This window comes from Narcine bancroftii, chromosome 1, assembly GCF_036971445.1.
Source record: "Narcine bancroftii isolate sNarBan1 chromosome 1, sNarBan1.hap1, whole genome shotgun sequence".
NCBI lineage: Eukaryota > Metazoa > Chordata > Chondrichthyes > Torpediniformes > Narcinidae > Narcine > Narcine bancroftii.
Window position 1 is genome coordinate 70,260,945 of NC_091469.1, and position 13,445 is coordinate 70,274,389.

The 13,445-nt window shown below is 44.5% G+C and overlaps 2 protein-coding genes across 5 annotated transcripts in view; both read left to right on the forward strand.

Moving 5' to 3' along the window:
* Window positions 1-1,139, forward strand: part of LOC138759356 (terminal uridylyltransferase 7-like) — a 147,135-nt gene extending 145,996 nt beyond the window's left edge. For all 3 annotated transcript variants that reach the window (XM_069929592.1, XM_069929600.1, XM_069929611.1), the window contains one exon: window positions 26-1,139. In XM_069929592.1, the coding sequence (XP_069785693.1) occupies window positions 26-114 (89 nt within the window). In that variant the 3' untranslated portion in view covers window positions 115-1,139. The remainder of the gene's footprint in view (window positions 1-25) is intronic.
* Window positions 1,140-2,227: 1,088 nt separating this feature from the next.
* LOC138759372 (uncharacterized) lies at window positions 2,228-9,094 on the forward strand. 2 transcript variants are annotated; one of them, XM_069929638.1, is made up of 3 exons: window positions 2,228-6,265; window positions 8,155-8,241; window positions 9,006-9,094. In XM_069929638.1, exon 1 carries the CDS (start codon window positions 3,350-3,352, stop codon window positions 4,709-4,711), a length of 1,362 nt encoding a protein of 453 aa, XP_069785739.1. In that variant the 5' UTR covers window positions 2,228-3,349; the 3' UTR covers window positions 4,712-6,265; window positions 8,155-8,241; window positions 9,006-9,094. The 2 variants fall into 2 exon arrangements, with proteins under 2 accessions (XP_069785739.1, XP_069785746.1); XM_069929645.1 differs by having other exon boundaries at window positions 2,228-5,601.
* Window positions 9,095-13,445: the final 4,351 nt, after the last annotated feature.

The following is a 13,445-nucleotide window of genomic DNA, read 5'->3' on the forward strand; positions in this document are numbered from 1 at the left end:
CGATTAAAAGTATCTTTATTTTCAGGTCTTGGTGGACAAGTTTCAACAAATCCAACTCTGGAAAGTTCTCAAGATGCAATCAGAATGAATATTAAGGCTGCTGAAAAAAATTGATTTGTAGTTCAGTTTGATAATAAACTGTTGCCTTTGTGCAAATCCTCCTCAAACCTCCCGAGTAGATGTTTTATGCTTATTCTTGAAAGAATAATGTGATTTTATGTTCCATAAAATGTTGTTAACCAGGAGTCCTGACCTTATTGAGCTTAAAAGTTTTAATTGGGTAATTTTCCATGTTTAAAATATTTTGTTGTGATAATAAGTGCAAATTTTATGCATTATTTTATTTTTTGCTGAACTAATGCCAACTTTGAATCACCAACTTTACCAATCATTGTTTAAATTAAATAGATAAGGTGGTACCTTCTCTGTTAAATTATTTTGGAGCAATCAGTGTTGTTCAGAAAAATGTATCTTGTTCCATGTAAAACATGACATTTTCAGATTTTCTTTTGATTTTGCAGTGCTATATTTGCATACCATCATGATGGTGAAGGAAGGAGAGATTATACAATAAGTCATTCTGATACATTTGTAAAAAGACAAATATCAGAACAGTTACTCAAAAGTTCTTTAATTGGTATGGATTTTCAAAATAGAATAAATGCATCATTGTTTATTTACAAAATCAATCTTGAATACTGGTTATTTTGGCAATTATTTATTCATCTTAAACCATAAATTAGAGCCTAAAATAAATGATTTGAATTATTGTATCAGTGTTTTTTTTGTGATGATGGATTTTTTTTGTGGGGGGTGGGGTGATCTACTGTCTTCAAAAATTATACAGTGATCTGCTTTGTGTAATCCACTGAAGTGACATATCTGGAGAAAGAAATCTTGAATCTGTTTTAAACTGTTGAAATGTGACATTTGTGGTATGTTGCTTTGGAATAGATAGGTTTTTGAGGATTAGCTGCTTTAATTACAGAGATGTTTTAAACAATGATCCTTGTATAAAAATAATTGTGGACAAGTACCTTATGTTTGTACATATGTGGTAAATGTACATTCAAAATCTTAACTGCTGTGTGTAAAGTCTTGTAAGGAGAAATAAAATTCTTAAAAATTTAAATCTGGAATTTTTGAAGGTGAGGTGTAATATTGAATTTTATTCACACTTTTGTCATAAACTTGAGTGTCTATAATAACGAATAGTTTGTGCATGAACAAATGTATTTCTAGAATAAATATTCTAACTATTTTAGTACGCTGGATGAGAAAGGTTGTAAGTCAGTTTTGTGAACAATGAATAAACATTTCTTTAGGTTCAGGGGACACATCTTCCATAAACCAGAATTGGTTTGCAACAATAGAATGTTAGGTAGATCCACCAGTTATTAATTGCGCACAAAACATTATCTTTAGATTATTTTTATAGTTTTCTCTTGGACACTTTCTTGTATTTTTCTAATAATTCATGAAAATTAATAAAATGGCATATTAACCTTGGTTCAAATCAATTGAAGCAATAGTGGAGTGTATATGATACAGCATGGTTAAAAATGCAAAGTGCTTTCTCTGTTAAATTGATGCTCAGACTACTTCTTTTCAGGCTAATACATTAACATACAGTCCTTCTTTCACCTCACGCCCACATGCGTGCATACACACACCCATAGATAAGCATATTTATTTCCTTGTTCAAAATCACTATCGCATTCACACAGCAGATAGATCTTTAGTCTACCAAGGGTTCACCCCAAAATATTAACTTATCTTTTTCCTTCAGACATGCTGCTGTAATTAATTTGGCAAAACTTGTATATTTATATGTGAAAAGTTTAGTTTAATGTTTTGTTTTTTATCTCTTTAATAAATGTTATTATGATATTGATAACCCAAAATTTAGCCCTTTTTAAAAAAATTCTTGCTGTTATTAAACCTCAAAACAAAATTTGATTTTAATTTTGTTCACCAATATAAATAATTTCACCGGATACAAATATGCAAATAATTGAATTAAAGAACCTGTGGCGGGGCACATCCTCATGGTGAACTGGCTCCACTTGTATCGCCACGTGGCGGTGCAGCCATGGGGAAATGGCATCATCAGAGGTTTCTCTCTGACTTCAGCATCCCTTCCAGCGCCCACCCTGGGCAGCGATTATGATGTCACAATGCACCAGGTGACTGAGCTCATGCTGCCCTTATAGGGGCGTGCTGAATTTGAATAAAAACAGTCGTTAACGACCCTCAAAGTGGTGGCTGTGTTTCTTCCACTGCTCACACCACCACAGTGGTGACCCCAACGAGCCAGACATTTTTCTGGACTCAAAACACCATGAATTCAGCAGAGGTTAACGCGGTCTCCATCAAGCTTCCCCCCTCCCCCTTTTGGACCCACCAACGGAGAACGTAGTTCAGGCAGGCTGAAGTACAATTTCAACTCCGCAGCATCTCCTCAGACGCCACGATGTTCTATCTTGTCGTGAGCGCTCAGGACCAAGATAAGGCAGCAAGGGTGGATGACATAATCCACCACCCCCCCCCCCCCCCCCCCCCACCTGGCTATGGGCAAGTACACAGCCCTCAAAGACCTGCTGCTTGGAACTTTTGGGCTAACTTCCCAGCAACGGGCTTCCAGGCTCCTTCACCTAGATGGGCTTGGGGACCATAGTCCGTCAGCGCTGATGGACGAAATGCTGGCCCTGGTGGAAGACCACAAGCCTTGTTTTCTCTTCTGCCAGATATTCCTGGAACAGATGCCGGAGGACATCCAGCTGCTCCTCACAGATGAAAACCTCTTGAACCCGAGGAGAGCAGCATCCCATGTGGATGCCCACACGAAGAGGGAGAACGAGGCACTCCTCAACCAGGTGGCACGACCAGGAGCCATCCGACCACAAGCCGCTCCCAAGACCAAGCCAGAGGAGGATCACTTAAACTGGTATTTCTACCACTAACTCTGGGAAGGGCAAGCCCGTAAGTGCTGCCAGCCCTGCGGGTTTCAGAGAAACTACCAGGCCAGCCGCCGTTGATGGCTACGATGGCTGGCCACACAAACAGCCTCCTTCATGTGACGGACTGATCCACCGGCTGCCGATTTCTGGTGGATATGGGCTGAGCTAAGTGTCCTTTCCCCCCCCCTTCCCCCCACAGCATTAGAGACTCGCACCCGATCTCGAGGTCCAACCCTGCGGGGAGCCAACAGCTCCACTATCAGGACCTACGGCACCCGCAGGGCACAGATCAGATCGGGAAGAAGTTCCATTGGAGGTTTGTCCTAGCCTCCGTGGGCACCGAACTGTTAGGGGCCAACTTCCTCAGAACTCACGGGCTACTGGTTGACATGAAGGGCAAAAGGGTGGTCAATGCCCGAACATTCCACTCCACCCGACTGGACACAGCAGAAGCCCGCCAGCCTGAAATCGCAACTGTAGCTACTGCCAGGGACGAGTTCGATGAGATCCTCCATGAATTCCCTGCCATCTTAGAGCTACAGTTCAACACCGCCCTGCCCCAGCATGGGATCTTCCACCACATCGCCATACAGGGCACCCCACTGCACACTAGACCCAGATGGCTGCTGCCTGAGAAGCTCCAGCAGGCAAAGGAGGAGTTCTCTAGGCTTCAGGAACTGGGAATCGTCCGGCACTTGGACAGCACCTGGGCATCGCCGCTCCATATGGTGCCGAAATCGTCCAGGGGCTGGAGACCTTGTGGGGACTACTGTCAGTTGAATGATGCAACCACCCCGACGGATACCTGGTGCCCCACATACAGGACTTCTCCGCCAACCTCCACGGTGCACGGATCTTCTCCAAAGTGGACTTCGTGTGGAGATACCATCAGATCCCCGTTGTTCCAGAAAACGTGGGTAGGTTGGCCATTATCACCCCTTTCAGCCTCTTCGAGTTCCTGCATATGCCCTTCAGTCTCAAGAACGTGGCCCAAACGTTCCAGTGCTTCATGGACACGGTTGGAAAAGACCTGGACTTTGTGTTCATTTACCTGGACGATATTTTCATTGCCAGTCACAACCGCGATGAACACAAAGCCCACCTCTGCACACTCTTTGCCCGACTGGCAGACTTCGGCCATATGGTCAACGTGGCCAAATGCCAGTTTGACAAGGAGTCCCTCCAGTTCCTGGGCACACCATTTTGGCAGCTGGGGCCGCGCTGGAGAAGGTAGCGGCTGTTCAATGATTCCACAAACTCTCCACCCTGAAAGGCCTCCAAGAGTTCATGGGGATGGTGAACATTCACCATCGTTTCATCCCTGGAGCCACGTGCACCATGCGCCCATTGTTCGTGCTCATGGCTACCAAAGAAAAGACTTTATCGTGGTCAGAGAAGGTGGACAGGGCTTTTGTCATGACAAAGGAGGCTCTAGCCAGCGTCACGCTGCTGGTGCACCTGCGGCCAGAGGTGCACGTGGCACTCTCCATGGGTGCCTCAGCTACGGCAGTGGGGGTGGGGTTCTGGAACAGTGGCTTGATGGACAATGGCGCCCGTTGGCCTTTTTCAGCAAGCAGCTGTGGCCGCTGGGAGCTCCTGGTGCTGTATTTGGCCATCCGCCATTTCTGCTACTTCCTCGAGGGCAGGCCATTCACAGCCTTCATGGATCACAAACCCCTCACTCAAGCACTGGCAATGCCCAAGGATCCGAGGTCCACCAGACAGCAGCGCCACCTCTCGTATGTGTCTGAGTTCTCGACCAACATCCGAAACAGGGCCAGCAAGGACAATGTAGAGGCGGATGCGCTCTCCGGTCCAACCATCAACATTTTCACACCCAGCCTGGATTACGAGCACAGGCACAGAGGAACGATGCGGAGACGCAGGTCTTGTGGTCCACTATCTCAGGACTCAAACTCAAGGATGTCCGGGTGCCCAGTAGCCCGGACATATTGCTCTGCGACGTCTCAACAGGCACGCCATGCCCAGTGGTCCTGCCGCACTGGAGGGCAAAGGTCTTCAGTCTGATCCATGACCTTGCTCACTGTGCGGATGGTCACAGAGCGGTTTGTGTGGCACAGGCTGAAGGAGGAGGTGGCAGAACTGGCCAGGAACTGTACCAGGTGTCAGACCTCCAAGGTCCAGCAACACACGAGCCTCCATCCAGAACTTTGACCCAGCGGTTCGCAGATTCCAACACATCCACTTTGATGTCGTCAGGCCCCTGCCGATGTCCAAGGAGGCTCGTTCCCTCCTTACAGTGGTGGACCAGGCCACAAGGTGGCCAGAGGCCATCCCGATTAAGGAGGCCTCAGCGGAGATGTGCACCAGCCAAAGGATCACCTGTTTCGGAGTCCCGGTGCACATTACTAGTGACAGAGGGGCGCAGTTCACATCTGCCCTGTGGACTCGGATGGTGAAGCTCCTGGGGGTCAAGCTCCACCACACCACAGCATACCACCCGCCATCCAATGGGTTAGTGGAGAGGTTCCACAGGCACTTGAAAGCATCGCTTATGGCCAGGCTCTCTGGACCAGACTGGGTGAATGGACTACCCTGGGACCTCCTTGGGATTAGGACAGCACTCAAGGAGTTCCTGCAGGCCTCAGCAACGGAGATGGTCTATGGCTTTCCCTGCCAGGTGAGTTTTTTGGCCCAAATCCTGATGCCACGGCCACCGACAAAAACCTGCTGGCGGACCTACGCAGGCGACTAGTGTCCCTAGCTCCCCCACCCCCGGCACACCACGGCACACGGCTGTTTCATCTCCCCAAAGAGCTTGACTCGGCCCATTTCATTTTTGTGTGGAGGGAACCACAAGGTGCACCACTACAGCGACCATACGAGGGGCCATACAAAGTCTTGCACCGGTCCGGCAGTACCTTCTCCCTGAACGTTGGAGGCAGCCCATCTGGACTTATCACAGCTGGTGCAGACGGCTACACCCAAGCACTGGGGCCGGCTGCCAAAGTGACAGGATGCGTAGCTGGTTCGGGGGGGGGGGTTTGTGTGGCGGCGCACATCCTCATGGTGAACCAGCTCTGCTTGTATCGCCACGTGGCAGGGCACCCATGGGGAAATGGCATCGTCAGAGGTTTCTCTCTGACTCCAGCATCCCTTCCAGTGCACAACTTGGGCAGTGATTATGACATCACAATGCACCAGGTGACTGAGCTCATGCTGCCCTTATAGGGGCGTGCTGAATTTGAATAAAATCAGTCAACGTGGTGGCTGTGTTTCTTCCACTGCTCACACCACCACAAACCCTTAATGTTACTGCTGATGCCATCTGTTCTTTAACTCTGGTGATTGAAAACTTTAAATTCACACGGATTGATTGTCCTTGCTAAAATTACTCTTTAAGTATCATGCAGTACTCATGGAAAAATGTTTAGCTGCAGTTTTGATGGTATCTTTGAGCTTGAAAACCACTTCTGTACCATTATGTTTATGTAGTTGCTTATTTGAAATCAAAGGAATTCTGCATTTGAATATGTATTCTGTAGTTATTTGCTCTTGGCTTTCCAGTCATGCACTTTAAAGCAGAAGGTCAAGGACTGAGCTCTTAATAAAACTGGAATCCTCTTTCATTAGAAAGGAAAATCAAAAATCTGTAAATCCAGGAAATCTGAAATACTGTACAGCAGGGGTGTCAATCACAAATTCACCGAGGGCCAAAATTAAAAACTTGGACTAAGTCGAGGGCCGAACTAAATATTTATTGAAAATTTTCAACAACATCTGCATGTTTTCTCTCAACTTTTTCTTATTAAAATAAATGTTTAATAATAGTTTTGGTTAAACTCTTTCCATAAGAAGCATTAACAAATAAGAAATAAAATATTCAATAAATAATATTTCTCTCTAGCCTTTAAGCCAAGGATCGCACGTTGCCGAGAAGCATGCCAGGGAGCGGAGGTCTGCAGGGAGCCCTCCCCAGCCCAGCCAGCAAACCCGAGCGGCATCCTCCCCCCCCGCCCCCTCTCCCTCCTCCGCCCCCGCCTCCGCCTGCTGCAACCGCCGCCAACAACCCAAGGAGTCCCCGCTGGTCTCGCCATCTCACCGGGAATACCGTGAGAGCGGTGGAACTCATCCGCGACCTCCACCCCAGCGGAAAGTCCGATGCCCAGCAGCACCCACCCACAGATGAAGCTCAAGGAGACGTTGGAGCTAGGCGGCGGGTCCGTTGGAGCTAGGCGGCGGGTCCGTTGGAGCTAGGCGGCGGGTCCGTTGGAGCTAGGCGGCGGGTCCGTTGGAGCTAGGCGGCGGGTCCGTTGGAGCTAGGCGGCGGGTCCGTTGGAGCTAGGCGGCGGGTCCGTTGGAGCTAGGCGGCGGGTCCGTTGGAGCTAGGCGGCGGGTCCGTTGGAGCTAGGCGGCGGGTCCGTTGGAGCTAGGCGGCGGGTCCGTTGGAGCTAGGCGGCGGGTCCGTTGTATCGGCGCCGCTGTGAATATCTAATTAACGTTCCCGTTAACTATATCGGTGACTGCTGTCCCTGCTGTGGAAGTGCTAAAAACTACTATGGTAGTGCTTGCTGCTGTGCATGTGCTATACTTGCGCGGCGGCCAGCGGGCCAACTCTAATATATATTTAATATGATCTTACGGGCCAAATATAATTATATTTGGCCCGCGGGCCAGAGTTTGACATGTGTGCTGTAGAGTAAAAGCAAACTTGGTAATGTACAACTGATCAAGTAGCACCTGTGCAAAGTGAAATAGTTGACTGTTTTTCATTGCAGTTGCTGCCTTGCCTTGCTGTGCCTTTCCAGCATATTTTTGCCTTTGTCCTCTCATATCTTGGACAATTTTTAATCCATCAAATAACAAACACTTGTAATTTGATCATTTCTGCACGTGCTTTTGGCAGTCCTCCCTGTGCACAAATTGACTGCTGTTACATCCAACTTAAAACAGGAGGGCACAGAAATTGCCCCTTCAGACTACGTCAATCATGTTCAATTTAAAGTAATTCAATCTGCATGCGCATGGTCTATATTCTCTCTATTCCCTGTTTGTGAATGTAGCCTATGTTACCTTAAAGCGATGCCCACAAGTATGACTTTTTCACCCTGCGGGGAGAGGGGTGTGGTGAATTGTCTACCTTGTATCTATGCCTCTCATAATTTTATATACTTCTAACAAATTGTACTGATGCTCCAGGAATTTTTTTTTAAATCCCAATTTCTTTCCATAGCTAATATTCTCTAATCCAGGCCACATCCTGGGGCACTGCTTCTGAACCCTATTCAGGACATCCACATCGAAAACTAGAACTATGCAGGTACTCTTTAATCACTATTACTATATACAATAGTGACCATAGAAATAAAGAATTTGATTGTGTAAAGTACTTTTTAAAGTAAACAAAGGATGTGAAGAGCCTTTTTAAATGTAGTACATTGGAAGCAGAGACCAAATAATTTACAGATATTTCCACAAAGTGCGAGGAACCTGTTTTATTTTGTATAAAAAGTAGCAAATTGCCGTGAGATTGTTAAGGTGTGAGGTTTTCTGATCTAAAATGTTATAATATAAAATTCTGATTGCATCAGCAAAATATTACTATTAACTTAATGCAAAATATAAGCATTTTGAAAATGTAACAATTTGTAGCTACAAAAATAAATCTGCTTTCAGAAGTGTAAAGGAAGAAGCAAGGCAGTTTGGAGCAAGAAAAATAAAAGGCACTGGCAATGATGCAACATCATAGCCAGACATGCACCTGTGATTTTACCAATTGATTTGGTCAATAGATTAATATGCTATGGCTGATGATGGTTATGGTAGGAAATAAGGATTTAATAGTCGTGGATCTTGTGAGCATTGAGATGTTAGGATAATGTACTTTCACCATATGCATCTAGATCAGTACTTCTGAAAGTGGGTCGTACGCCTCCCCTTCCCGGGTGGTGGAAAGATCCAAGGGGGGAGTTTGAATGTTTGTATCTTGGTGACTTGGTATGGACAGGACACACACCACATGTCAGCAGATCAGGCAAAAGATGCCATGGGGATTGGTGATCATCATCTTTTCATGTTTGCAAGGCTCTAGGTTTGTAAGCATTGCAAGTTCTCTTCAGCCAAGGATGGTGACAGGCTGCAACAGCAACCAACCACCTAGGACGGTGACTGCCTGGGACGGTGAGCGACCACTCAGGTCAGAGATCAACTGTGTTATATCAAACCCCATGCTGTTCAAAACGATGTTATACTTCTAATGTTAAGTACCAGTAGTTCTTAAGTATTTGATTTTTTAGTTTCATATTTGTACTTTTATTATTGTCATGTACTTTTTCTAGAAATCACATTGCTATTATATTTCCTTATGCTTTTCCTGCTGCATTTTGTTGTGATTGCCATGATTTTTAAAAGTAACGTATTTTTTATTGGAAAATAAAATATTGCTGCAACACAGAAACAAAAAAGTGTAGGCAATAGAGTGAAAACTGAAGACAATGTAGTTACAGGTGAGATGTAAACTGACCCTTTCATATTGCTAAATACATTGTTTTAATATGTTTTATTTGTGAAATACATACACTTAATTATAATGCAAGATTAGTTGTTTTAAATTTGCAATAGACTTAATACCAAAGAGGTGTGTGTGTGTGTGTGGGGGGGGGGGGGGGGTGGGTGGGGGAGAGGGGGAGAGGGGGCACTAGGGATGTTGCCTAGAAGCTAAGGGGGGGGGCAGAAGCCCGAAAAAGTTTGGGGATCACTGATCTAGATTTAAATGCAAGAACATAAAACCAACAACAGTCAATCACAGAATATGGTGTATTTTGAACAAAACTTCCTGCTTTGGTAGTTCTACAGTGTGATCTTTCAGGAGACACGTTAATTTGAATCCCCATTTGCCATCTCAGGTGCCTGCAATGGATATTGTTGCACTATTTGAAAAAAAGGGGTGGACAGTTATCCTTGGTGTCCTTGGCAGAATTAATTTTTCAGCACCAAAACAGATTATCTAATTTTGGGTGAGAGCTAAGATGAGATGAATGATCAGTTATTTTCTTGATTTAGTGGAGTTAAAATTAGAGGGCAGAGATTTAAGATGAGAGTGATTTTATAAAAAAAAGTTTAAAAGGAATATGAGGGTAACTTTTTTTTTTACATAAAATATGGAATACATGGAGCAAGTGACAATAGGAAGCTGTTGAGGTGAGTGAAATTACAATATTTGAAAAAAACATTTGGATGGCTGTATGTAGAGCAAAGCTTCTACAGGAATATGGGCCAAATACACACAAATGGGACTTGCTCAGGTAGGCAACTTGGTTGTCATGGGCCATTTGGGCTGAAGAGCCAGTTTCAAATTTATTGGCGTGTCCATACGTAGGCAGATGTGGGTTGGAAGAGCATTCCGTGAAGATTGATTAAAAGACCAATTTTTAAAAGTCATTAAATTAAAAGTTTTACATTCTGAAAACAAAAGATTGATGGGTAAGACCAAGACTCAGAAAAATAAAACTGAAGAAAGCTCAAAGGTCACTGGGATCATCGACAGAAATTCCACAAGAGAATGGTGAAGAAGGTACAGCCACAATGTCAGGACAAATTCAAGGAGGTGGGGAGTCAAGAGACGATTTCCAAAAATTGATAGAAACCATAGAGGTTCTGAGTGAACGATTCTCCAAGGTGGAAAATGTATGAAGAGAAGTGGCAAGAAAAATAACAGTGATGGTGGTGGCGATTGAAGGCCTGACTTCTTGGGTGGGCCAGGTTGAAAGACCTGATATTGACTCGAGAACAATTAAAAACTCTGGAGGAAAATACAAAGATGTGGAAATTGGATAAACTGCTGCTGGACAAAATCAATCACATGGAAAATTTCAGCAGAAGAAATAATGTCTGAATCATCGAGCTGAGAGAAGGGATTGAGGGGAAACAATCCAGTGAACATCTTTATAAAGAGTGGTGTTACGAGCCCAGATGACCCCAAAACCCAGAAGCAATATTCACCAAGACAAATGGTTACTTAAACAAAAGTTGCTTTTAATTATCTTTAAACATGCAAGCAGAATCACACTTTGATATCACTATTGACTTAACTAACCTAACTTAACCCCCTTCTAATTCTAAGCGCACGTGTATGTAAGTTCAGAAAAGTTCTTTGATTCACAGTCCAATCTCACTTCTCATTCTTCCAAGTTCACTGGTTGCAGGCAATTCTTATACTGTGCACAGAATTTAACATTTATAAGTTCACCAAGCTTTGGTGCTTGAAAAGTAAATGGTTACCACTCAGGAAGGTTCTTGTTGGTTTTCAGAGAGAGATTAGTTGTACGCTGGACATCCACAACTGATTTACTACTTTTAATCAGCCACTTCAGTGTCTTGCCGAGGAAACTTGCCCCCTCAGGGTTCTTCAGATGATAACCTCTTTCTTTCAGGTCACCACAGAATTCCTTTTTGTTTCTCTTATTTCAAGTGAAATATTACTCTCCTCTTGCATGAACCTCAAGGGCTTTGACCAGGCTGAACTAAGCATTCACAACCCGCCTTCCAAATGGGATTTTCCACAAGCTTGCCAGCTTGTCCTTTTCCAGTCCCAGCTACTGCTGCTGAACTATAGATCTGATCTCGATCTCTCTCTCTGAGAGAAAGCCTGTTTTATTCTCTCTGCTTGCAAAACCACATGACCCTCTTAGAACAGCAAGTTCCACTGCAGACAGTCTGCGCCTCTGACAATTTCTTTCATCTGTTGCCTTTTTGTAAATAACAATCCATTAGTGAAGTCTCTTGGGCACTCTCCAAAACCTTTGCAAAGGCTCTGGAGTTGATATGTCCAGCATGAGCAGAGCTCCAGCACTTCAAATAAAATCTGTTTCAAAATGTCTGTATTTGACCTATACTAACAAGCCTGCCCCAATTTATCTCTCATAAACATATCTATGTACTGTCACAGTGAATCCCACAAGTTATGGAAATGGGAAAATTCAAGGAAAAATGATTTGTAGAGAGAGTTTATTGGACCCTCGGTCCTGGAGAGCAGATGACCAAAGGTCAAAACCAGTTTTGGTGAGATTTATGAGTTACCGGGATCAGAAGGCAACATTAAGGGCAGCAGTGGAGTATGCCAGGGAAAGTGGTGGCCCAGTCGAGAAGGAAGGACTTAAACGCTGTTTGGTAAAACAAAGAAAAGAATTTGACAATGCTGAAAGAACATGGAATATAAAATATGCAATGCTGTACCCAGCGACGCTCAGTTATAAATACTGTGCAAAGTAAGAATCCTTAAACAAGTCTCTGATTGTGTCTGTTGTTTAGGAGTCTGATGGTTGAGGGATAGCAACTGTCCCTGAACCTGGTGGTATGAGTCTTCTTGTATCTATATCTCTTATGATATAAGGAGAACTGAACATGTCCTAGATGGTGTGGATCCTTGATGACTGCTGCTGCTCCCCGACAGCAGTGTTGCATGTAGATGCTCTCATTGGTGGGGAGTTTTGCCTATGATGTATTGGGAAATGACCACTATCTTTTGCAGACTTTCCGCTCAGAAGTATTAGTGCCCCCAAACCAGGCCATGATGCAGCCAGTCAGCACACTTTCCATTACATGTGTAGAAGTTTGCCAAGGTTTCCAATGCCATACTGAACCTCCACAAATGGCTGAGGAGGCAGAGACACTGATAAACTTTCTTCATGTTGGGTCCAGGAAAGGTCCTCTGAGGTAGTGATTCCCAGGAATTTAAATTTGTTCACCCTCTCCATCTCTGATCACCAATGATCATTGGATTGTACACATCTAATTTTCCTTTGCTAAAGACTACAATCAGCTCCTTGGTCTTAGTAACACTGAGTGAGAGGTTGTTGTTTGTACACCATTCAGCCAAGTTTTCAATCTCACCCCTTTTTATATAAACCCCTTACTGTGGTATCATCAGCAAATTTGTAAATGGTGGTGTTGTCATACTGAGCTACACAGTCATTGGTGTAAAGTGAGTAGTCCTGTGGTGCTCCAGTGCTAATGGAGATTGTGGAGTAGATGTTCATACCAATCTGCACTGATTGGGATCTAGAGGTGAGGAAATCCATGATCCAGTTACGCAGTGCAATATTGAGGCTCACGTCTTGGAGTTTGCTGATTGGTTTTGAGGGGATGATGATGTTGAATGCCCAACTCTAGTAAATAAAGAGCATCGTGATGTATGCATCTTTGCTGTCCAGAGATTCTATGGTTTTATGTAGAGCCAGTGAGATGGCATCTATTTCTGGAGCATGCAAATTAGAACAGATCCATGTCGCCACTTGGACAGGAGCTGATATTCCTCAATACCAACCTCTCAAAACACTTCATTGTTCATCCAGGGCTTCTGGTTGCAGAAAACCTTGAACAATTTTGGTGGGGACAAACTTGTCCACAGCTGTTTTGATAAAGTCCGTGACACTCCTGGTCTCATCATTCAGGTCTTCAGCTGAGTTCTTGAACATAAACCAGTCCACTGACTTGAGGAAGACCTGCAATCGTTCTTCAGTCTCC

Coding starts and splice junctions, on each gene's coding strand:
- LOC138759372 (XM_069929638.1), top strand. CDS start 3,350: ATGAAGGGCAAAAGGGTGGTCAATGCCCGAACATTCCACTCCACCCGA.